This window comes from Lupinus angustifolius, chromosome LG01 (genome assembly GCF_001865875.1).
Source record: "Lupinus angustifolius cultivar Tanjil chromosome LG01, LupAngTanjil_v1.0, whole genome shotgun sequence".
In the NCBI taxonomy this organism is placed as follows: domain Eukaryota; kingdom Viridiplantae; phylum Streptophyta; class Magnoliopsida; order Fabales; family Fabaceae; genus Lupinus; species Lupinus angustifolius.
The window spans coordinates 21039362-21066039 of NC_032009.1; the positions used below are offsets into that span (position 1 = coordinate 21039362).

At 32.8% G+C, this 26678-nt stretch overlaps 3 protein-coding genes across 4 annotated transcripts; 2 read left to right on the forward strand and 1 right to left on the reverse strand.

Annotated features, from left to right (window-relative positions):
* LOC109342647 (transcription factor TCP18-like) lies at positions 1943–3918 on the reverse strand. The gene is made up of 2 exons (XM_019580594.1): positions 2574–3918; positions 1943–2323 (listed from the first exon to the last, which is right to left on the reverse strand). Exons 1-2 carry the CDS (start codon positions 3657–3659, stop codon positions 2258–2260), a joined length of 1152 nt encoding a protein of 383 aa, XP_019436139.1. The 5' UTR covers positions 3660–3918; the 3' UTR covers positions 1943–2257.
* Positions 9981–18448, forward strand: LOC109354109 (DNA mismatch repair protein MSH2-like). The gene is made up of 13 exons (XM_019596466.1): positions 9981–10142; positions 10235–10284; positions 11321–11353; positions 11966–13039; positions 13927–14481; positions 14554–14664; positions 14799–14888; positions 14984–15055; positions 15282–15392; positions 15759–15885; positions 16725–16924; positions 17619–17768; positions 18084–18448. Exons 1-13 carry the CDS (start codon positions 10091–10093, stop codon positions 18285–18287), a joined length of 2829 nt encoding a protein of 942 aa, XP_019452011.1. The 5' UTR covers positions 9981–10090; the 3' UTR covers positions 18288–18448.
* LOC109354118 lies at positions 19639–26424 on the forward strand. Of its 2 annotated transcripts, none has more exons than XM_019596483.1 (14): positions 19639–20108; positions 21355–21445; positions 21712–21796; positions 21989–22073; positions 22365–22434; positions 22682–22757; positions 23554–23593; positions 23706–23949; positions 24030–24235; positions 24925–24999; positions 25086–25155; positions 25360–25440; positions 25967–26046; positions 26144–26424. In XM_019596483.1, the coding sequence occupies exons 1-14, from the start codon at positions 19993–19995 to the stop codon at positions 26220–26222; spliced, it is 1398 nt and encodes a 465-aa protein (XP_019452028.1). In that variant the 5' UTR covers positions 19639–19992; the 3' UTR covers positions 26223–26424. The 2 variants fall into 2 exon arrangements, with proteins under 2 accessions (XP_019452028.1, XP_019452020.1); XM_019596475.1 differs by having other exon boundaries at positions 19640–20108; positions 22682–22751; positions 23548–23593.

A 26678-nucleotide genomic window follows, 5' to 3' on the forward strand; every position in this document is an offset into this window, starting at 1 on the left:
ATAACATGCACCAATTAAAAGTATCTCATCAACCTTCCTCTCATATGTGCTTGAGCTTCTAATTAAAAATATAATCCTCTAATAAAAATTTGTAGTAGTTCAATGTTCTTTGAGGACGTATGCACAATTGATTAAATATCATTAACAAATTTTGCTGTCACATTCTCTTATTTTTATTCTTTGCCATTTATTTGATTGTTTGTGATCAATAAATCGTAATGACTGCTTCCGTTGCACCAACAATTAGTATCATTGGGCTAAGTAGTAAAGATAGAGCGATTATTAGTGAATTTTGATGTAGATGTTCAATAACATCTAAAGACTTCCCAACAATGAAGAGTTAGCTAGGTTGTATCTTATGTTAGAGGATGGTACATGAAGTTGTATTGTAAATTTGGAGAAGTAGACTTTTGGTAACATCGTCAATGATTCTTAGAAAGATTGATGATGAAGGACAATAAGTTGTCATGTTAAAGAAGTATCATGGAGGAGTTGGTTATGGGAGTTAGGCAATGGCCAAGGTGGAGGAGGATATCGATTAAGGTAAAGATTCTTGCATAAGTTTCCTAATCAATGAGCATTATATCCATTTACTTCAATCAATGTGGAGATCGTAGGAACTAGGATCCTTTGTCCCCAAAATTTCTTGTCACAATGTACCTAGTCAATCACATCAAATAACATGGACTCGATCCAAATTAGATATTGGTTGTGGATTTCCAAAAATTTGGGAACTATTTCTTACACTTTTGTACAATGGTGTATTGATCTCTATACTTGTATTCTTCTTCTCTGTAAGTTGTAATTGGTTGACACCCCTTATGTCCGTCTTTAATATATTTTTGCTTATAAAAAAAAATATCACATCAAATAACATAAAAATGTTATTCTACATTTTTTTATTTTTATTTTCAAATAGATGTCAACTTTTAATTGGATTGTGACACAATGAGACATAAAAAGTGAGATAATTAGTCCCCGTTCAAATTATAAATGAATAAGAGAACACAATGTTATATATTGAACTCAAAACTTTTATTAAAATATGTATCAATTAGAAACATTTCATGAGTTTTGGGTTCATTGATGTGCTAGATTTGTAATCCTAATACCTAATAATATATATTGGTTAACACTCAATATTCTTGAAAATGTAGACACAATTGACTCAATTTAGTTAATACATAATTTATCTTCTCATCATATATGTATTCTATTTATTTATTTATTTAATTGTTTATGACCATTAATGATAACTTTCACTTCCCTAACATTTGCTTTTATAGGACTAAAAATTACCTTCCAACATTTCTTTTATATGATATGGCATGATGTGGGGTTAGTAAATAATGGCTAAGTCCCAATTTTTGGTATTACTAAAGATATTCTTTTACCTCTTGCATAAGGAATTAATTCTTTTTATGGTTTGTGTCTGCCCTCCTAACAAGTGTTGTTCCCAAAAATTGACTATTAACCTCTTGGTCATCCTAAAGATTTAATAAGACCTTATAATACTAGACCAAAGTTTTGTTGATGTAAACTTTTAATTAGGTAAACAGAAAGTGTGCTTTCTGAAGCTCTTAATTTTTTTATAGGCAGTTTTTTTCTTTTCTTCTTTAAGGGGAGAGGAGAGAGCAAACTTAGCCAGAATTTGAATTTGAACGTTCTGTAATACCACCAATTGAGTTAAGTCCACTAAAAAAATAGGCCACAAAATAAAAACCAGATTTCATGCAAGTACATCAAGGAAAGATGCCCACAAAACAAGTTATTATCATACATAAATGTGAGGAATAGCCCTATCAATTGAAAAATATGTTAGCACCATTTAAACTGCATAGTATATAATTAGTAATGACATGAATAGCAGCATATAGTGAAAACATCTTCATTCCAAAGCTAAGATGTTAAAGCTGGTATATAATTAATGCATATTCAATCAGGGTTAGGGAAAGATGCAATCAGTTACTTTTTTCTTAATTAGAAACATCTTTAAGACTATTATAAGATATTGAGGAATTTGTATCACTGTGGCTAAATAATTTTGTAGGGTCAAGGGAGCAGAAACAATGAAGAGAGGTAATATTTTATAGAGATGACATACAATGATATACGAAATATTGTTTCCCATATTGTAGTAGATGGAAGATACCTTAGAACATTACACGCCAAAAGGAAAATAAAGAAATACACAGCATTCTTTTATTTTAGTCATCTCACAAACAAATATGATGGGTGCAATCTTGATGAACATAGATTAGATGTTGTGATTGTTGTAAGGCTCCCAAGGTTTTCCCATGGATTGAAATTCTGAAAAATGATGCTGCAAATAATTTTATGAGGTAATGATCAGAAATGTTAGGGATGCAAACAACTGCATTTGTGGCTTCCTTTTGAAGATATAGCAGTAAATAACATAACCAGAATCACAATTTAAAATCAAACTCTTCAATAGAAAATGCATGGTTTTGATAAAATAAGATGATAGAAATTGATATCTTGCTGAACCAAGTATACTAATGAATTTGGTGGATGCATGTGAAGTTAGGTGTTACTAATTTGAATCTAAGTACCTCTTGAAGGATTCCTGAGTTAGTCAAGGAATAATTGAAAATCGTGGTTGGGCTCCATTTGCTCATAATCACCAAAGAATCTTCTTGCTCTATACCTTCTTCAGTTCTCAAATGCTCCATCCCTTGAGAGTTTCGTTCTTCAACCTCATTTATCACATCCCAAGAGGGATCAACACTTTGGCTTTGAGTACCTGCACACCCTTCAACAGTTTCAAAGGGATTCCAGCAAGAACCTAAACTGAGAAGATTATCATTTGTTGCCTCTTCACATTGCTTTGATTTATCAGGTTCAGCTAGAAACTGAGACCTCATCTTCTGTTTGGTCCTTTCTCTTGCTCTTTCTCTTGCCTTTTCCCTTGATTCCTTACCAATATGCTTGAATGCAATCTTTCTACAAACCTTAACTCTTCTTCTCTTTGTTACTCCCTTAATATGTTTCTGATGATTTCCGCTCACTGCAACCTCATCCAAGCTTGACACAGCTTCAGTACATTCCGAAGTCGAAGATGCACTCTTCACATGATGATGATGATGATGATGATGAATATTCTTCTCTCTTGCCACCTTCTTGATCTCAACTTTTGCTTGATTCAACAACCAATCCACAGTTTTGCTTGCTTTATCAAAACCTAGCATGTCTTGTAGACCAAAAAACCTCTTTGCAACTAAAAGAGACAATCTCATTCTTCGATCCCTCAACCCTTTAGCTGTTTTAATCTTACTATGCCGATCTCCCTTGCTAGATCTTCTTATTGGGATCTGAGGATCAGTACCTTGTCCTGCTTTATGATCAGCAATAATACTAATATTCTCCATGTTAACATTAACTTTCTCAGCCTCATTTATAGATTGTTGGTGATTAAGTAAGTGATGCTGATATTGTTCAAGGAAAATATCATGTTGGTCTTCTTCAAAGAGAGAAGGGAAATGAAAAAAGGACAAAGGAGGAGAAACAAGGGCACATGATGTATTGGGTGTTTCTAATTGTGTTGGGTTGCTTTCAATGGAAAAAGGCCTAGAGGAGTAAAATTGAATAGGGTAGGAGATTAGGTCATTGCTGTTGATGAAGCTATTTGAGGAATACATATTAATTGGTAATAAGTTGATAAGAAATATTTGCACCAAATAACCCTAGCTAGCTCTGGTTTGAGAATAATGATATGTTTACTTTACTCTCTTCCCTTCTTTTATTGAAGCAAGAGCAACTATTCTTCAATCATTTTAGTTTGCTCATGTTTCCTTCAAGTAAAGGAGTTGAGACATTATAATTTGAGAAATACTTCCTTTCTTATAGGGTGACTGAGTAATGAGAGGGAAATGCTGCTCCTATAATATCTTGCACAGTATATATGTATGTTTTGTGTGACTGATGGTATTGTATATTGTACTTTATATGTTGTGCATTTTCACTTACATTTCATATGATAAGATTAGTAAAAAGGTTTATAAGGAGAAAATTCCAAAAGTTTTTGTCAAAAATGTATCTCAACCATGAGTAATTTTCCACTATGGATACTCATTATCTAGTATATGTGTGATTGGAGGCATCATATATTTCTTGGTATTACCAAGGGCATCTCTATGAACTAATCATTTTTTCTGTGCATGGTTGCTCCTCCTTACAAGTATTGATCCGAGGAATCAGGTTATTGACCTTTTAGTTTTCTTAGGGATCTAATAATGCCTTACACCACTAGACCAACACATTATTGTTGGTGGATGCATCATATATTGCTACAAATAATATTGAATCAAATACTAGAGCGTGAGAATGACAGCACAGAGAGAGAGAGAGAGGGAAGAGACAAAGGGAGAGGTGAGTGAAGATAAGGCAAAGAAATAAGGAATCCAACAAGAGTAATTTATTGTAGACAACAAAGACTAGAGGGGTCAATTTCTTTAGAGCAAAAAGTTGCTGTAAACTTGAAAAAGTTCTAACTCGTGCCAATTCACGTGGTGCGCAGTGTGTGTGTTGTGCTAGTTGATACATAACTAAAACCAGCTTTCATTTTTCTACTAGCCTATACCAATTACCAACTATCTCATTCACCTTGCATGGACTAAATTCATAGCTACCATATCATTAATACTTAGTGCATAATGTTACTTTTGATGTATATGATGAATTCATTACAACAAATTAAGAAGGATAAGAATATGAATGTAATGTTAAAAATATAAATCAAACCAAATATAGTTAGATAATTAATATAATTAACTATATCTTATAAGTATAATTATGTAGTGCTGCAATATTCAAATTCCTTTTCATCTTTGTCCCACAATCTGGTGCGAAGCAGTGGGATGTCACATGCCATGACTTTTTATGGCAAGATTCTCATAACACAAATAATTTCTTTTCTTATTGTTCTCTTTGTCTTCCATGATTATTACTGTGATAATTTTCATCCACTGTTCTATACCAATTCTTATATTTGGTCAAGCATATAATAAGTTATGATTTATGTTCAACTAAGACATTCTTCTATTTACATATAATAATAAATTCTCGAGAGATCTTATATTTGTGTGTCTAAATCATAGTCATCTGATACGTGATTTTCTTTTATACTAGTGTGAGTACGTAGTATGTAGTATATTACCTTGTCAAATATGAGTACGCTAGGGGTATATTTGTAGAGTTTCTGTAGCTCTAGCTCTCTATGTAGTCTTTTCTAGTGTTGATTCTTGTATGTTTGAATCAACATCATAGGACAGATAAAAAATTCTTATTTGTTGTAACTCATTCATGTAAATGGGTATACATCATCAATATTATTCTTTTCTTTTATTTAAACTGAAAGTAAAAATCTGTTTCGTTACTTAAAGGGATCAGTTCGCAAAAGAACCACGAATTAGTACGAGAGAACCAATTCGCAATTTGCTCTACAACGAGAGAATCGTGTTTCAATGGTCTAAACTTTTAAGGTACCACAAAAACCCTCCACGTGTATGTCCTCACTAACCCTAAAAGGAGCAAATGATGTAGAGGTAGTACAATAATTTCCCCATTCACTTCGAGGCTTGCAATGGTAGCCATCCCTTTGTATGAGGGGTTCTTGAGTAAGTCACTTTCACCAAAAAGAGATGCACCATTGTCCACACACTCTCTCTCATTGTGATTGTATAAATGAATAGAGAGACAAATATTTTAATTTCTTTATGTTTTAAAGGCAAAGATGTAATTTTATTATATGATAGATTTTCTTTGGTTTTTCAACGACTTATCTGTTCATTAATGGAGAGGATCCATACTCAGATGTTTATATATTTGTATGTCACATTACAGTCTATTTGAGAATGTTGTTGGTTCCCCTTCCCATGCGTGCTTCTTGATTTTTCTTATAGTTTTCTCTATCTAGAAAGAAAGAAAGAAGTCAAATAAGGAAAAGATATGGATTATTGGTTATGCACTTGTGCTTGTACTTGTACTTGGCACTGGCATAGAGAGTATGACTGTATATGACCATGTTTCCAAGCCCTACCCAATTGGAACTGGTCATAGTTTCCATGATATTTATCTTTGTTGTTAAAATGGAAATAGTCCATTTGCACTTGAAAGCACTACTTTAGTAGCACACCAAATTTTACTATTTTTGTTATTATTGTCTTTCTTTCTATTTTTTCATGCCTCATCCGCACTTATCTCCAACCCCATTTCTCTTTCATTCTATCTATAGCAACATAGGTGGTAGTCTCCATCGCAATATCTTAATAGTCTATTTGCGAGTTAAGTTTTAGAAGATAAAAAATGAAAATAGTAGAAGATTTCATGGTACTATATCTTCATTTTCTCGTTTTTCTCCTACAAAACTCAACTCTCAAACAAACCCTTAGAGAATAAAGCCACGATAGATGGATAGATGGCAAAGGAAAGGTTGTTCTCGGGTTGTTTTCATTCAAGCAAAGATAACTATGACATATATGTGTAAAAGTAGATAAATCATAATTTTTTAACTGACATATTGTGAGAGCACGATAAAATCTTCTTCAAATGCCTTATTTTAAGTTAAATGTGGACCATTTTTCTTCTTTCGGTCTGTGCCGGAAAAGGAATGAGGAATAAAGAAAACATTTGTGGTTGAAATTGCAAGCTCTATTTTATCTGAAGATTGTTAGAAATAAATATAAAAGAATGTTACATATTAAACTAGAATTTGAAAATTTATCTATCAAATTACTTTTATACAGTAGACTACATCCTATATTGAAATTTAAAAATTTAGAACCACAATTTCATTTGCATAATCCAAATGTCCTAATTTATTGCAGATTCTGTTGGGTAACGTTCATACATTTTCAACCAGGCATATCCATATATATATATATATATATATATTATATAATATTAATATAGAACAAATACTTATTTTAGTGCCCCATGTTTTTCGAACTTACAAGTTTAGTCTTTCCAAAAATAAAAAACTTAAAATGGTTTCCGAAAATTTCAAGTGTATATCAAATTAGTCATTTTTTAGTCAAATTAGTTTCTACCAAGTGTTGTAAAACATGCTAAAAATGACTAATTTGACCTACATTTGAAGTTTTTGTGTGACCATTTTAGGTTTTTCAATTTTCGAGGTATCAAACTGGTAAGATCGAAAAATAATGAGTGAGATGAGTATTTACTTACTTATATATATTCATATAGGGCTATGATGTGGTTTGGGTCTGATGAAAAAGACACAGCTAGACATGAATAGGGCACTCCATTAAGCACAATTGATCCTGCAATCTTTACATACAGGATCAGAGGTCGCTATACAATTTTTTTCATTGGAGTATTCCCTTGGCTTTTCTCCCTCAACATCAAGACTTTACCTTGTTGTTTATGTTCTGTGAAGAAGATATACACCATGTAAATTTATTTTGTTCATCTTTTCTTTTTGTTTTTGCCTGATGCTGTGCCAATTATTGAATTAATTAGCTTTTGGTGGAAAAGCCATACCCATCTACATCTTCCTCCATTATGAGATCACTTGTCACTATACCCTAAAGTTTAATTGAGCACTATCTTCTTCTTTTTTATGGGAATTAAGCAATATCTTCTTGTATTCTATTGACACCCTTCAACAACTCAAATAGCAGCTTTTTTATTTGCCCTAAATTAGTATAAGGTGAATAACAATTAAAGAGAGTTTGTATCTTTTATAAGTATATTTAGTTTAATAAATTTTCTATACAAAAGTTGTAAGATTCTATCTACCTTCAAAATTACAACAGTTACATCCTACTAGGGGTGAACATGGATCGGGTAGGGTTGAATAAGACTTATCCCTTACCCAACCTTAAATGTTGATCAAATATTTTTTTGAACTTTGACCCGATCCTAGACTCCTGAAGCTAACCCAACCCTAATGTCGACGGAGACAATATATGAACCCGAACTTCACCCTCATGGACCCGATTAAATATAATGGATACATCCATAGATAAAATATTCTGAATATTATTTACTATTACAGATATGTAATTTGACATATAAAATAATATAGATATATATTGTTAGTCATGTATATATGATAAAAAATAAGAGAGTTAATGATATTTTTTACCAAAGAGATATTATTACTTTGCATATAATTGTGTAGAGATGAGTATGTAACCATGGGACGACTTCAAGACGGGTTATACTTATTCTTACTTTTAAACTTGAACCCAACATAGAGTCAATCAGACTCAATATATTCAGATTCGATCATAATTGGGCCAAACTGAATAAGCGGTAGATTTGAATCCTGCACACCCCATAACTTAGGCTCATAAATCATATTATTGAAAAGCTTTAGCAAGAGAATTATAATATTTACTGGACTTCCTGGGCACACTAGCTAGTGTTTGAGAAATACTTCATTCATTTAAAAAAATTATATTTAAAACTATACTTAAAAACTCATTATTTTAATTATATGATCCCAAATGAGTTTCAATTCATATATAACCTTCACATGAAAATAAATAAATTAAGATATATAACTTTCACGAACTTGTCTCATAAAAAAAATCACCACATATGTTTACCAGAAATAATTTTAACTATATAATAGCCTAGGAAATATACTCGCCCTAGGTAAGCTTCCTAAATCAATGTCACGCAAAACTTTCATGATTCTGTCACATATAAAAAACAGTATTATATTGAGTCCAATAAAATTAACTTGTAAATGTTGTTGCACTTCAAAACTTTGCTGTTATTAGTTTTGGTGCCTAGATAATTGAAATTGTAAATGTTGTGATCAATGATGTTTGTCATTTATCAGAATAATTTTGTAGAACATTATGGCCCTACAGTTATTAGAAATATTTACTACTGATATGATATCCAATTCATCGTATGTTTTATTATTTAAACATTAAATGTTTATATAATATTTTATCTAAACCTAAATATGTATATACACTATAGAAAATAATTCAAATTAGAACTATTTGAGAAATAAAAATAATTAACAAGTATACATATAGTTTTGGGTTAGAACCCCATTGTCAGTTTCAACGTTTCAAATATTCATTTTTATATTTTATAGTAGGTAATTCACAAGCTCTCTGAACATATATTTAGAATGAGCAAAATATAATATTTCATGTATTTTTTTAAATGGACCCACTAGCATACCTAGTTTACATGATTATCAACATATATAAATAGGGAGTCAGACTAAAAACCAAAGAATAAAAATATTTATATCTTTTAATGTATACTAAATTTACATTTTTACTCTTTAAAATACACTATAAAATTGAATTTGTTTCTCAGAAAGAAGTGTAACTCACAAATAAGATAGAACAAATTGCCAATACTAAATGAAACATAATGCATGTGCTAAGGACTCTCATAAGGTGATATTTAATTCATAAAACTTATCTTAATCTACTTAAACTATTGAAAAACAACACACTTAAACTTTATTAACTAGATTCTTTTGTCCTAGTATTCAAAACACAATTATCATATACTAAGCAAATGTGATTCAAGGTTCATAAATTTTGTATTCTCAGATTGGACTATGTGCAGTGGAGTAGATATGAATGACAAATTGAACTTTGTGATTGAGAAAATATATGGGAAGGAGAGTGAAAATCTTTCCACAGGTGATTTGAACATTGGTAAATAATCATACTCATACCCAAATTATATATATAATCTATAATATTAAACATGTTTATTTATTTTTTACAATTCATATTTATTTAACTGCAATATTTATGAACTGTCAATGTAAAGATTGATACACAATTAATAAATCATGCACCATTCATTTATATTATTTATTTGAATATTCAATAATAATTAAATATAAAAAATATAAAAACAAATAATATAATGACAATATATAAAACTCGTATAGTATAATGACAATATATAAAATCAGTCAGTTTCCCGCCACCTGAACCACACACAACACACCCTTTCATTTTCATTTAATTAATTAATATTTTGTCATATAATAAATATAAATCTCCGAATTCTGAAACTCATACTCAAAATTCGCGCCTCACACATTTGTGTTGTGTCAATGGCTGAAAACTTCACTCAACTCCACAATAACCTTCCTGAGCTTAAATTAGGTATCATTCTTGATTTTTGTTTTTCCTTCTTCGGAATGTTAAGTAGAAATTTGCTAATGATTTTTATCATTTTTGTTATTATTTGTGAATAGATTCTCGGCAAGCACAAGGTTTTTTATCGTTTTTCAAAACCCTACCTAAGGTAAGTAGTATTTTCCTTTCTCGTTATGTTCGAAAATCTTTGTCTATATTGGTCATGGTTCTGTTTTATTTTTAGTCATTAAAAACTAAATAATAGTAAATAGAATCACATTTTTAGGTTGATGAAAAACACTTTGAATGTAATTGAAGTTGCTTAAAGAAAATTAATCATGTATTTTGAGAATCAAGTATGAAAACAATGTTGGTAGTGATGCAAAGAGATGATAGTAGAGTAAGGAGATGGTTGTTTTGAGATCAAAACAAATATGATAATTTGCACAACTTTGGTAGCGTTCGGGAGATCTTCTAGAACATGATAGAACCAGATATGAGTGTTGTTTTATGTTTGCTGTGTTTTATAAATATAATGAATAAGATTGGGGATTATAATGTGTCTTTTTGGTTCCACTAAAAAGTTATAGGGGTTCTGCTTTGTTCTTTTTGTTGCCAAATGCAACCTTCATGTTCATGAGTGAAGACAATTTGATGTGAAATAGAAGAGGTTCTGTAAGATTGATGATCAATAATAGAAAGACAAAATAATAAGAGTTAAAAATTATAAGAAATAGTTAGGAAGTAGTAATAAGAAAAAAAGGAAAGTTGATAACAAAAGAAATTAGTTGAGTATATAAAGTGTAAGAATGCGTAGGGTTGGTCTTAAATTAGACTTTATCATTAAAATTTTGTTTTCTTTCTAAAATGTATAATATTACTAAACTAACATAAAAAAATAATTATGAGGCCTAAAGCAAGGCACTTTATTAGCCCTGCCCATACCTGGCACTGTATGTCTTAGCAAAAAATTGATATTACTCATCTACTTTTTGTATATGTGATGGAATGTCAAAGCATTAGTGAATCCAACATTTTCTACATTCCATATTTGTTACTTTAACCAGTGATATGACAAAAAAATGAAAAGGCACATCACTCTGCATGTGCATGGTCCATTTTTTATTCCTTTGCTTAATTTTGTTTAGTGGTTTTGACAAAGTTTGCCAATTGGTGTTATTTGTTTTCCATTTATTGTGGTACAGGATCCGAGGGCAATTCGATTTTTTGATCGCCGGGTATGTTCATGGCTGATTTTCATCTTTCTGCATTATGTTTTTAATGATTCTTTTCAGTAAGGGCTGAGTAATCCCTTTTCCATATAGACATGCTAATGAGAGGCAGCTAATGATTTCTGAAATGTTGTGATCTCTTCAATCTTCATTTATTTTTCCCTTGTGAATTTCCTGAAGAAGAACTAGTGTTTATGAAGAGAATTCTTTCACCTCAGTGATATTTAATTATTTTAAATTTTTGTAATCCTGAATTAATTTGGCTAGGACTAGGTTGTTGATTTTTTGATGCTTATGTTGTCTTGACATTACTGTATAATATGTCGCATAAGGAAAATATATCCTTTTTAGGTATTAGTATTCCTTTGTTTAAATATATGATCAAAGTACTATGTCTAGAAAGCTATCATCTAATTGTCTGGTTTTCAAATCATTATGCTGCTACCTCTTTTCCTCTGTTGAAGCTTTCCAAAATTTTAGGTAGAAATTATCTGTATGGCTTCTAGATAGGTGGTTTTTTCTAGAGATTGTTTCAATGGGATTCTTTATTTTTGTTTCCTCCTTTCTTTTATGCATTATGATGACCATCAATAAATCAAAGGTCCTTAAATTATTCAGGATTACTATACTGCTCATGGTGAGAATGCAATTTTCGTTGCTAAGACCTACTACCACACTACTACTGCTTTGCGACAACTGGGTAGTGGATCAGATGCTCTTTCTAGTATCAGTGTCAGTAAGAACATGTTTGAAACAATTGCCCGTGATCTACTTTTGGAGAGAACAGACCATACTCTTGAGCTCTATGAAGGAAGTAGTTCTAATTGGAAACTGGTCAAAAGTGGAACACCTGGTAATATTGGCAGTTTTGAAGATATTCTTTTTGCTAACTCTGAAATGCAAGATTCTCCGGCTGTTGTTGCACTGTCACTTAACTTCGGTGAAAATGGGTGCACTGTTGGGTTAGGATTTGTTGATCTAACTAAGAGAGTACTTGCGATGGCTGAATTCCTTGATGATAGTCACTTCACAAATGTGGAGTCAGCAATGGTTGCTCTTGGCTGCAAAGAGTGCATTCTGCCTATTGAGTGTGGCAAACCTGCTGAAAATAGAATGTTGCACGACACAATGACTAGATGTGGTGTGATGTTAACTGAGAGGAAGAAATCCGAGTTCAAAACCAGGGATCTAGTACAGGATCTTGGCAGGCTTGTTAAAGGCTCTATTGAACCAGTACGCGATTTAGTGGCTGGATTTGAATTTGCACCCGGTGCTTTGGGGGCATTATTATTGTATACAGAGTTGCTTGCAGATGAAGGGAATTATGGAAATTATACACTTCGTAGGTACAATCTTGACAGTTACATGAGGTTAGACTCTGCAGCCATGAGGGCTCTTAATGTTCTGGAAAGCAAAACTGATGCAAACAAAAATTTCAGTTTGTTTGGTCTCATGAATAAAACCTGTACAGCTGGAATGGGAAAACGGTTATTGCACATGTGGCTAAAACAGCCCTTAGTAGATGTAAAAGAAATTAATTCCAGGCTGGATGTAGTCCAAGCATTTGTGGAGGACACTCTGCTTCGCCAAGATCTGCAACAGCATCTAAAAAGAATATCAGACATTGAGCGATTGGTGCACAATCTTCAAAAGGGAAAAGCTGGTCTGCATCATATTGTTAAACTTTACCAGGTAAAATTTTATCTGTATTTACTGTTAGGTTTTAATGGAAGATGTAGAATTTTAATTTAATTTGCTATCTTAGAATTGTATTCACATTGTGGTCCACCTTTGAAATATGTAATACAGTTCTGACTTCTGCCCCCTTTTCTTAGCTGTTCTAAATATATAATTAATAGCTTTTTTATTGCCTCAGAAATGAAGTTATTGCAATAAAAAATCAACCAAGAACTTTGGTTCTCTTTAATTTTTTTATTGGTTAGAATTTTGTTATTAATGTTATCATTATATAGATTATAGACTCGGTCAATCATACGACATGGTGGATGAAATGGTGGATTGCATCTCAGTGCCATGTGATAGAAATGTGCAACTCAAGCTTAAGCAAATTTTTTACCATACAACTATAAGACATACAACATTATATGAGATTGAATGTTGGACGGTAAAATATAAACAAAAGAATAAACTCTATTAGCAGAGATTAGAATGTTGCGTTGAATGACTGAATACTAGACAATCTAAGATCAAGAATGAATGCAATAGAGAGAAAGTTGGGGTTTCTCATGTTGTAGGAAAGATGATAGAATCGTGTCTTGGGTGGTTTGGGCATGTGTGGAGGTGACCATTAGAAGTCCTAGTAAGGAGAGTAGATTAAATATAGGTTAGTCTAATTTCTAGAGATAGAGGGAGGCCAAGAAAAATTATAGGTGAAACGATTAGGAAAGATTTAGAGATTAATGCTTTGTTTGATACATGTCCGACCCCACCAAGTAGGACTAAGACATTTGCAATAGCATGCTTTACATCCCCTCTAATAATGTTTTAAATTATATTGAACTGTCCATGTTTAGATAATTATATGGCCTCTTAACTCCATTGTTGCCTTTTGATTGCAGTCAAGCATAAGAGTACCTTACATTAAAAGTGCTCTAGAAAACTATGATGGACAGTTTTCATCAATGATGAGGAGCAGGTATTTTGAACCTCTTGAGTTATGGACTGATGATGATCACCTAAACAAATTCATTGGACTTGTGGAAGTTTCGGTTGATCTTGATCAACTGGAGAATGGGGAATACATGATTTCTTCAAGTTATGACCCTAGACTATCTAAACTTCAGGAGGAGCTGGAGTTACTAGAGAGCCAAATACATGACTTACATAGACAAACTGCTGATAATCTTGATCTGCCTATAGACAAGGCATTGAAATTAGACAAGGGTACTCAATTTGGATATGTTTTCAGAATCACAAAGAAGGAAGAGCCAAAAATAAGGAAAAAGCTCAGTGCCCAGTTCCTTGTACTGGAAACCCGTAAAGATGGAGTAAAATTTACCAACACGAAGCTCAAGAAACTGGGAGACCAGTATCAACAGATAGTTGAGGAGTACAAGAGTTGTCAAAAAGAGTTGGTTAATAAAGTAGTTCAAACTGCAGCAACATTCTCTGAGGTGGTATATTTATTATATTCTTTATTGTTTGTTCAATTGTTCTGCTTTAGATTGAAAGATTTCCTTCTGCAGGTTTTTGAGTCTTTAGCTGAATTAATAGCTGAATTGGATGTGTTACTAAGCTTTGCTGTTTTGGCTTCTAGCTGTCCTACTCCCTACACTAGGCCTGTCATCACTTCATCGGTACTTAGATAATGTTATTTTCATATAACTGTAGCATTTTCTTTGTTCTTTTTCCTCCCTTTTACCCCATTTTGGTTGGGAAACCTTTTTTTTTTGAAAATTAGAATTGAACATTGCCGTCTTCGCTTTAATAGGATGAAGGAGATATTATCTTAGAAGGCAGCAGACACCCTTGTGTGGAGGCACAAGACTGGGTGAATTTTATACAGAATGATTGTAAGCTTGTAAGTATACTGGAGATCCCTGGAAAATAACAAGCATTTCTTCATTTAAAATGGATGATGAACTAGTTTTTATTTTTATTTTTCCAAAAAACCAGATCAGAGGAAAAAGTTGGTTTCAAATAATTACAGGGCCTAACATGGGTGGGAAGTCGACATTCATCCGACAGGTGCATATCTTCTGTACCACTTTGTTGAGAATTTAATCGTCATTCTATTTTCTCATTATTTTAATATTCAGTTATATGCTGGTGTTAAGTATGGTCTTTATTTTTGGGTGCTTGGCCTATCTTTGTATTAAGTATTAACATTTTAGTCCCTCATGTACAATTCTACTTGCATCCTTGCTACCCCAGGTTGGAATCTAGTTTAACATGAAGTTTTTTCTATATATAGGTAGGTGTTAATATTTTGATGGCACAAGTTGGTTCCTTTGTTCCTTGTGACAAAGCCAGCATATCTGTTCGTGATTGCATTTTTGCCCGTGTTGGTGCTGGTGACTGCCAAGTAAGTCCTATATGGCTATACCATATCTTCACCCCCATTAGTCACATTTATCCTTGTTACATCTTTGTCTGATACTTCTTTTCATAAAAAAACAACAACTTTTGTAATGATTCTTGATATTACTGTTAGGATTGGCCATTTGTATTTAAAATGCGTAAAATAAGCTCTTCATATCTCACTTTAATGTAACTTCGTTATTAGAATAAATAATAACAAATGGGAGTTGCCTAAACCTTTCAGTTTGGTGCTCTACCAAAACATCACTCTTTTCCAACTGCAATTTTATGTTTGCTGTCCTGTGATGCTTGTTAATTTCACAATTATCCATGCAATGAATTTTGAGGACTTTTTTTTTATTTCCCCCAGCTTCGTGGAGTTTCTACCTTCATGCAAGAAATGCTTGAAACAACATCTATATTAAAAGGAGCCACAGACAAGTCCTTGATAATCATTGATGAATTGGGACGTGGGACATCAACTTATGATGGATTTGGTTTGTTTCACTCTCAAAAGTTGTAATCACTTAATTTTGAATCATAATTATCAAATACATGTATGCACAGCACCAAGCTTTTAAGTAGTGTTTCGACTTTTGAGTGACCCATATAATGGCTCAACCTAAAATAGGGACTTAGGCTATTTAACTACTGCCTTTGAGATGCAAATGGAGCTAAGAAAAATCATTTACAAACCTAGTTATTCAAATACTATAATATAGATCTAATAGAATTAAATGATAAATTTTAACCTGGCTTTGTATATATGGGTTAGCATCTGTTCAAAACCAATATAAAACAAAAACTATCTTACTATATTATTGCTTAACTTTTACAATTATGAATATGATGCAACATGGTGAGCCATATTCTCAAATTCTCATAATGATTTTCTTGTTTACTCTCTCGTGTAACATTTTTTACGTCTTATGTCTCTTTCTATTTATTTATTTCTTCTTTTCCTGCCACACCACCATTCACAATCACATCTCTCCCTCTTACTATTTCTCTCTTATCTACACCTCATGCACCACAAAAAAGAGGTGCAGGAGAAACGTCTTTGAATCTTTTAACTTCAGGCTAAAAAGGTGGTTGATATCCAATTTTCACCATTGCTTATGGTGTCTACGTGGTGGTTGCTTGTATTTAATGGTTGGATTGATGAGAATTGCATTCCACAAAAAAATATTAAGTGGAGTGAAGTATTTGTTTGACCTTGGTATCAACTTGTCCTAATAAACTCATGGTTTGAAACATTTGGCTTAGTATTGACTTCTTATTAAAACTCCGAGTAAACATTTTTGTTCACTATAATAAATTTTTATGTGATATGCAGGTCTAGCTTGGGCCATATGTGAGCACATTGTTAAATTGATCAAAGCACCTACTTTGTTTGCTACCCACTTTCACGAACTGACTGCATTAGGCCTTGGGAACGTAGGACATGATCAACATAAGCAAGTTGTGGCTGTGGTGAACTATCATGTTAGTGCAGAGATTGATGCATCGACTCGTAAGCTAACTATGCTATACAAGGTAAAGGATAAAAATATTTCTTTATATCTGGATTACTAGGACGTATGAGGAGACAAAATTATGTTTTTAATGAAATATAATAGATACATTTGGGCAGAGTCAAGGCTAGAAATCCTATAGGAGACCCTAACATGTCCGTATGATATAATGCTAATTTATTGGCATCCATCACGGTTGAGCATAATAGGTCATATTAAACTATAATTAGACTTTGGTTTATAATGGACAATCCTCGTATTTATTGGAAACAGTGCTTCTCTTACAAACAGAAGTTACTATATCTGGAACTGATCAATTGAAAACCTGCCAGCGTCATATTTATCATCACATAAGTACTTCCAGGAAAGAAAGGGATACAGTTTCCTCAAGAACAGCGTGTAGAAAATGACTCCATTTTGACTACATATCTTGTTACAAGCAAACACAATGTTATTACTGATTATGTATTTCCTTTTCAGTCTGTCCTAATGCTGCAATTCCGGTCATATAAATCTTACAGGTCCCTTGTTATTGTTGATTATACTACATCCATTAAATATGTCAATATTTCAGATGGCTTTGGTTTATAATGAGCCTTTGTAACTTATCAATAAGTCTGCGAGTAGTTCAAAAACTGTAGTACTGTGGTCAAATATCAATCTGCATTTCCATCAAGCCATCAAATCATGCTTTTTCATGCTATTCTACTTTTCAGGTTGAACCAGGAGCTTGTGATCAAAGTTTTGGTATTCATGTGGCTGAATTTGCAAACTTCCCTGAAAATGTTGTTGCCCTAGCTAGAGAAAAGGCTGTGGAATTGGAAGATTTTTCTCCTGCAATATACTTAACTGATACTACAAAGGAGGTATAAAATATTTTCTTTCCAAATTTGAAGTGCTATAAAATATTTTCTCTCCCGTTTCTTTTTGTTTGTACTTTTTAAGCTGTTTGTTATACATTTTTATCCGGTTTTTGGGAGAACTTGCGTCGAGTTGAAATTGCTTTATTTTGATTTCACTCCAACATGATCCATGTTTTTCTGGTTTCTCAATCTTACATTTCTAATAAAGCAGTTGGCTCTACAATCCGGCATATAAAGAGCCATTGACTTGATTTTATTGCAACATGATCCATGTGTTGCTATAATGAATCATTAAAATATTGCGGTTATAATTCGCAGGTAGGTTCTAAACGTAAGAGAGTAGCATTTGAAGCTGATGAAGTACCTCAAGGGCCTGCAAGGGCTAAGCAAATATTTGAAGAATTTCTTGCTTTGCCAGTAGATAGAAATGATAAAAGGCAAACTTTGGAACAAGTAAGGAAGTTCAAGGATAACTTAGATAAGGATGCAGAAAACTGTCATTGGCTGCAACGGTTCTTCTAATTGTTTTGAACTTGCATGTTCTGAATTTTGGATATAGCTTCTTGATGTGCCCAATGGATTCTGGTAGAAACAGAACTGTGCCAGGTTTTTTTGTGATTGTATTTATGTACATATTGTGGTGATGGTTAAAGTTTCTGGCATAGCCGAATGCTGAATCACATATGCTGTTTCACTTTTTGTACAACTCATGTATCATAAGCTCTGATCGGTTTAAAAAATTATTGAAGTTAAAATTATAATTATTAAATATTTTTTTAGTCAAATCGTAGACACTATGCTAAGAGATAAATGTACATATTTGTATTTATTCTTACTTTTAAGGAGCTCAAAAAAAAAAGTACTTTAGTGGATACATTATTATATTAATCTTAGAAGCAGCTATAAAACTAGACAGCCGAAGAAGATAGAATAGGAATAACAGAGGGAGCAGAAGACAAATCTGATTCGCATGTCTTTTTCTTAATCATACTCATTTGTCATCTACTGGTTTTTTGGTGGATAATTACAAACACCATATTTAAGTGTTTTTTTATTGACCAAACCCCATCCTTGTTTTTTATATTCTCAACAAATCATTCACCATTAATTTATTAATTATGATCATTGACCATTAAATAAAAGTAATTCAATATTATATGATGTATTTACAGTGTAAAAGACTTTATATTATGAGTGAACAGATTTTATATTCATAATTTTATGCGTGTGATTATTACTTATATTCTTCGTATCATCCATTTTAATTTAACTAGTTAATTAAATTACAGTTAATTGATTTAATTTACCCAAAACACACAAATAATTACAATTATTATTCAACCTGTGATATATGAGAAATCTTTTCAATTAAAATAGTATTGAAAATATGTAAATATAGTTAAATTTGTTTGTATTTGAGGCAAAAAATGTTGATATTTTTTTTACCATTAATACCAAAACATATATATTAATTAACCTGCATGTGACTTTAAATAAGAATAAACACGTGGATAAACATAGTCTTTAATATATCATATACACGTCAGAGCATTGTTTAATATGAACCATCAATTTCGAGCACATCAAAATGATTAGTTGACTACTAGTTTATATTAAATCTTCAAATAGAGTAAATCAAGTGTCTAATTTTTAACAAATTTGTTTTCACAACTAGCTTATATTATAAAAAAAGTATTTTTTGGTTATAATTTTATAAATCTTCAAATAGAGTGAATCAAGTGTATTACAATTATAGTTCATTAATCATAATCTAATTTCTTAACCCTAATAAACCTAAACAATTGAAAATGTTTTCCAGCAGCATACAGTAATACTCAAAAGCAACCACATACCTTATACCCACAAATCAGATTTTCATGATAAATCAAGGTTTCGGTTTAGCTTGCGTAAAAAGCCAATCTTTAAACGAAAAAAAAAACACAAAACAGTGAAGAAGGAAGAGTTATGAGTTTTTGTCTATTGTGTTTTTTTATATTCATGACATGATATATTGCAATAAAGAAAGGATTTTTATTTTTTTTTCGTTGAATTCAATATAACAGCACCACCCTCTTGTTCTTTCCTCTTTTAAATGGTGCCCACTTTTCTGTTTTCACCTCGCAGCATTGAAATTATCCTGATTTAAAAGTTTCACTATTTTCTTCTGCTTCTTCTTCTTAATCGAGTTTGGGATTTGGTTTTCTGTGTGCTTTGACTTTGAAGAAAAATGAGCTGGCGCAGGGTTTTGAAGTCATCACAGGCTTTTGTTGCTCACACCTTTCTCTTTTGCTTCACTTTATTGCTTGTTCTCAAGCTCGATCACTATATCTTCTGTTCTTGGTGGTTAGTAATTTCCTCTTTTTCTGATCCGTTTCTCTTACCCTTTTGCTTTTTTCCTAAGTAATTTGTTTTTGTGGGTTTCAATTTGGATTTTATTTCACAAAGTTTTGATTTTTATGGTTTTTGGTCAACTGGGCTAGTTTCAGAAATTTATTAGCTGTGTTTGTTAATAATTCAAATTGTTGATTATGTGGGTTTAATTTAATTATTATTTTTTCCACTAGGGGCTAGGGATGATGAAGTTATCCGAATGAGTGTGGTTTATTTTGTATGTGAGTAAGAGATATGGAGTTGAGTGGTTTTTCTGTTTGGCACCACATGCAAATCCTTATCCAACTTTATTCTGGGAAAATTACTAGGTTATGGTTCTTTTTTCTGATAACGGGTTAACTGGTCCAACACAAATTGGCATGGTTAACTCGTGACTCAATTTTCCTTTAACAAATATGGATAGTAATAAGATATGAGTTGTTGTGCTGATAACTGTTAAGACAATCTGAACCTGCTTTGGTAATAATATAATTCCCACCCAAAAGCTGAAACTAGAGAATTATTCACAGCATTTATTTCTTCCTTCTTCATTACTAGTATGGTGTAGACTGTGAGGCCGGGGAATTCTTTATGCTTAATGTATGACTTATGATGTATGCTGTATAGTAGTGTTTGTGTTCATACAAGGAGGAGAGTTTGCTTTGTTTAGCAGGCGGAATGTGGGTAGGTCGGAATAGAGGTGGAGCGAAGCTGATTGTCAACATAAGTCATAGCCTAGAGTGGAAACGAGTACGCTTTGTTATTGTAAATAATACTTGGTAGATCAAGTAACCAAAGAGTGTACAAGGTTTTGTTTCAATTGGAGTTGGAATCAGGCCTTCGTGTTAGAATCAGGCTCCATAGAGTGGTTTCATGTTTATGTAATGATCGTGCTTCAAAACGTTAACAATCTTTGGAATTTACTATGGGATTCATTTAAAATAACCACAACCCCTTTTTGAAATTATTAGTAAAGCTACATGATTCATAATCTGAATGCCCTTCAGTGTATGAGACGATCAAGGACACACATTATAGTATTAGTTGGTGACTTAGCAGAATAAATAATATGGAAAAAGTGGCTGGGTTGATAGTGTTGTCGGAAGTTTTTGTTAATATGTAAATTTTATGGTAACAAAGATGTATGGGAAGGTGTGGTGTATATTGGGTTCTGATAAGATGGTAAGTACTAACTACTGACTTCAACTTTAATACACAGGATAATATTTTTACCTCTTTGGGTGTTTCATGGCGTTGTGGCTCGGGGAAGGTTTTCATTACCAGCGCCATCAGCTCCGCGTAATCGACATGTATGCCATTGCCATTCATACTGAAATTTGAAATAGTTTCTATTTGAGTTTCATTAGTTGTTTTGAATTCTGTGTTACTTGGCTTCAGAAACCTGGGTTTGTCTATTGTTCTTTGGCTAAGTAAAATCTTAAAAATAAGTTATTGGCACCTCAGTCTCTCACTTCTCTTTAATGAACTATTATTTTTACGATTTATCAAGTGTAATTTTTATTCATGTCAATTCTTATTGTGAGTTAATATTAACACCGATTTTATGTGTTGACAGTGGGCACCATGCCATGCCGTCGTTGCAACGCCATTGATTATTGCATTTGAATTGCTTCTTTGTATATATCTTGAGAGCTTATATGGTATGTCACAACTCTCTCCCCTTGTCTTTGCATAATTCGGGACTTCCAAGTATTTTCATGTATTAAATAAATATTCCAGTAATCTTCGACATCAAAATCATTTTCCGTAATAGAAGAACTTTATTCCTGTACTGACATTTCTGCAAGTTCTCCAACTATAAAGTAATGCATTTGTTGTTTGTTATCACACAGTTGATGGCTACGCAGCAGTCAATCTGAAGCTTGTGTTCCTTCCGTTACTAACATTTGAAATCCTTATTCTCATTGACAATTTCAGGTAACTTTAGGATAATTTCCATAAACCTTAGTTTCTTTTGGTTGTTTCTTGTGTTAGGCCTCAATGGTTATATGAGAAACCACGTGAATTCTTTAGTCTTTACACGTGTAAGACTACATACTTTAGTATATGTCTTCATTCTTTCTTTCTTTCTCTACGTCCTTGGAAGTTTTAAAGTTTAATTGCTGATGTATACCATTGGGTTTGTTATGCTTTGTGTTAGAAGATTTGAATGTGAAGCCCTTCACACGATTCATTGGTGTGGGCACATATTCATTGTTTTCTGTGTAGAATGTGTAGGGCTCTCATGCCAGGGGATGGAGAAAACATGAGTGATGAGGCAATATGGGAAACTCTTCCAGTAAGGCTTATATCAACTTACTTTTCAGTCTTTTGTTGGGTTTTCCGATACTACTAACTAATTAAAACAAAAAATAGAAATCAAAGTAGCGTTGGTTTTTTGATGTTCAGGACTGAAGTTAAACATTTGTGATGTTTTTTTACATTATTGCCGATATGATATTGCCTTGCCTTTTTTATTCTTGAAATATTTTACAAGTTGAAGTTGTAAATTAACTGAAATTGTTTTTTCATTTTGTTGTTCGTAGCACTTTTGGGTTGCAATATCCATGGTCTTCTTCATTGCTGCTACAGTCTTCACTCTCTTAAAACTAAGTGGTAACAGTTTTTCTTCTAATCTTTAATGGATGATTTTATCATTTATTCTATGTAAGTTACTTTGTTATTATTTTTTTAATCTCGTGATGATGTTGTGATCCCTTGTGCAAAATGTACTGGTATCGAAAAGGCAAAACATAAACAGTATGTTTTGGTAAATCCTTCTCCACTCACTATTTCCCTTGACAAGACAAGACTGTTAGACCTTAGTTATACCCCCACTGACACACAAAAAAGTCGAATAAATAAATACGAAATTGTAGTTTTCTAGATTTCACTTCATGAGTAATGTGGTTCCTTCGAATTAATGCTCATGTGATGAGCTGGACTTAAGTTGGTGTGGTCGTTCAACGTAGCAGAATTTGTATATATTTATCCATTTTATGAAATATCATTTGAGTGGGGCAATGTATTCTAAAATGGTAATTTCTTCATGTTCTATCTACCTATCTATCTTTCACAAAGAAACTTGTAATGTACGCTACAAATTATAACGAATTCTAAATTCCTTTTAATTTATGGAAATATACATGTACACATACCTATTATTTTGCACTGGATTTTGTACATGATTGATACATAGACAAGCACCGGATGATACTACATTGCCAGGATGTTCTGCATTCAATAGTACAAATATGGAGTTCATGTCAATAACTTATACCCTTTTGGAATTTGTGATAACATCTAAGTAACGTCTGATGCACTTCGATTCTTCTCACTTTTTATGATTAAGATATTCATTCATATGTTCATCTTTCTAAGAGTACGACTTTGTTTTTCTTGTGAAATACAGGTGACGTCGGGGCTTTAGGCTGGTGGGACTTATTTATTAACTTTGCGTAGGTTTCCTTTGTCTTGTGACCTAAAATGTACTTTTTGGATTACCTTCGTGTTTCTCAGAATGTTGACTTGAAAATTTCATGATGTTTTTATTGACCTATTCTTCTGCAGTATCGCTCAGTGCTTTGCTTTTCTCGTGTGTACAAAGTGGTCTAATCCAGTCATTCATAGAAATTCAAGAGAATCCAGTTCATCTTCTACTACAATTAGATATCTTGACTGGAACAGTGGTTTAGTGGTTTCTCCCGAGGAAAATGAACATTCGAACAGAGTGTGCAGCCTACAAGACATAGGAGGTCATTTCATGAAAGTACCAGTTATTGTATTCCAAGTTCTTCTTTGTATGTATTTAGAGGTATGTGGTGATATTACTGAATTGTTTCCTTGACCAGTCTTCGAATATTATAAGGAGATACGAGCTATTTTGCGTTTCAGGGAACACCTGCTTCTGCTGTATATATACCTCTTCCGGTTCTTTTCTCTCCTATTTTCATACTACAAGGTGCCGGTGTTCTGTTATCCGCCTCTAAGTTGGTGGAGAAACTTGTGCTTCTACTACGTAGTGGAGCTGGTGGAGGAATGTATTTTAGATTTTCATCAAGAGTTCATGATTGCTTGGGGTTCTTGCACCATGGTTCTAGGTAGTAAATATTCTTTTATTGTTATTATAATGAGGGAAAATTTTACATGTCATTTGCCTCAGCTTTTTTTCTTAAATCATATAAATCACTGGTTACCATGTTCCATTTGCAATCTATTTTTCGTTAAATTTGGATGAGAACAACCTAGTTGTATGGTAAGAATATGAAGGTCTGGGAGATAGAATCACTCTGTAAGTGCAACGAGATTGCGAAGTTATATCACACCAAACCTTAGGAAAACTCTTGGGCTCATAAAATATATTGTACACTAAGGCAGTAGAATGTGGCAGTTCAATTTTTTGAGTACTGTGTCCTTTCATGTAGAAATTTTTAAACCAATTTTTGTTGCATAGTTGCACTCACCGTTTCAGTTCACAAGCCGAACATATACCAATAACACTGTTGGTGTCTACCCAAGAATGTCTATGAACCACAAGCAGCATTGGTTGATCTGATTTTAGATGAAAATCATTCTTTATTGTGGTTAAAATTTTCATGAATGGATTGTAGATGACAAATCCATCGGGATTCAAATCTGAACATAATGTCTCCAAACATGAAGGGAGTAATATGAAATTTTCCTTAATTGTTTTGCGACTTTATTATGATTTTGAGAGGAGACTGATATATTATGTACCACCGTATGAATTTTATGTACTGCAACTACATCTGACTATTCATCCAATCAGGTTATTAGGTTGGTGGTCAATTGATGAAGGGAGTCGAGAAGAACAGGCACGCTTGTACCAGGAGGGAGCATCCGGGTAAGCATTATTTCATTTTATTTGTAACCTTAACATTGTAGTTTTATTTCTAAATAATCTTTTACATTTGGCTTCCTTCTGTGCAGATATAATACATTCTCTGGTTATCCTCCGGAGATTGTTAAGAAAATGCCTAAAAAGGATCTTGCTGAGGAGGTGATAATAGTTCTTGTAATGTATATAGAAATAAATTTATGGTCAAGTATATTCATGTATATGCATATAGATGGATGTAGGCATTTATAGTACGGTTAAATAGTCGGCAAAGGTTTTTTATTTTGTTATGTTCATCGGTCCAATTATATTGGGCACAAATATTTTCAGTATGTGAATAACTCTGGTTTCTGTTTTTAATGTTAGGTGTGGAGACTACAGGCAGCTCTTGGCGAGCAGACGGAAATTACGAAGTACAGTCAACAGGAGTATGAAAGACTTCAAAATGTAAAACTTCTAACATTTATGAGTGCTTTATAGTTATGTACTTATGCTGTATATTTCTCGAAGTTTCTTATACGATGTGTGAAGAAGCCTATGCCAATTAGAATGTTGAAATGGTAAATGGTGTCGTTTTTTACAATGATCTTGATATTTGAAGTCTCCATGAGTAAATCATAGTGATCTATTGCAGAAACAGTACAGTACTGGTGAATCCTTGTTTTATACATCACATGCCCCAGTCTTGATGTCGTGAATCAATGTTTGTCGGTAATTTGAAGCTAGTGGAAATCTATCACTACATTGATGATTGTAACAAATAATCCACTATGCTGTTATTGCTGTATCATAGTACTGTTAGTTACACTGTATTTATGTTAGCTGAGCTAAAGTGTAATGTTGTGGAATTACATCGATCATCAATAATACGGGTTCTAACCGTTTCATGCAGTTAAAATAAAGCTTATGAATGTTGTTTTAACTGCTAGTTTCATTTAGCTAACTTTTTGTGTCCATATATCTTGTGTATCAGGAGAAAGTGTTATGCAGAGTTTGCTTCGAGGGAGAAATTAGCGTCGTATTGCTGCCATGTAAGCACCACGCGCTTTGCAGGTAGAGATCAAATTTTGTAATGATCAATGAACCATCTTGTTGTTATTGCATTGTATTATACTGTTTGACCTTATGCTTGTTTCGAAATCACCTGCAGCGCTTGCTCCGAAAAGTGTAAGAGGTGCCCAATTTGCCGTGACTTGATCGCGGAACGCCTGCTTGTATATGATGTTTAGGTGTTTAATTTTGTCAAGTTTTGAAAAGGAGTACAGGTGGTGATATAAATGGTTTGACAAGGTGAATATTTGATAGAGTTTTGGCAGTGACCTTAACTCAAAGTTAACTGTCTAATACAAATACACATCAAAGGATAGAAGGACTAAAGCATCAGATTTTGAATTTGCTTTTACTCCCTTCAGTAATTTGTATATATAATGTCTCAGATCTTTGATCAGTAATGAATTGTATTCCATGCCCTCTTTTTTCTTCTCCCCCTTTGGGTTTGTAACTTTTGTTTATAGGAGCTAAGTTTGCAGCTTAATGCAAGTTTCTATTTGCTCTCTCTCATTTCTTAAAACATGTTTTTTCCTTCTTTTCAAAGAGCTCTTAAGAACAAACATTGTATTGATCTAATGATCTAACGTCACATTGGATATCCGAAAAAGTCGAGAGATCAAAAATTTGATTCCTAG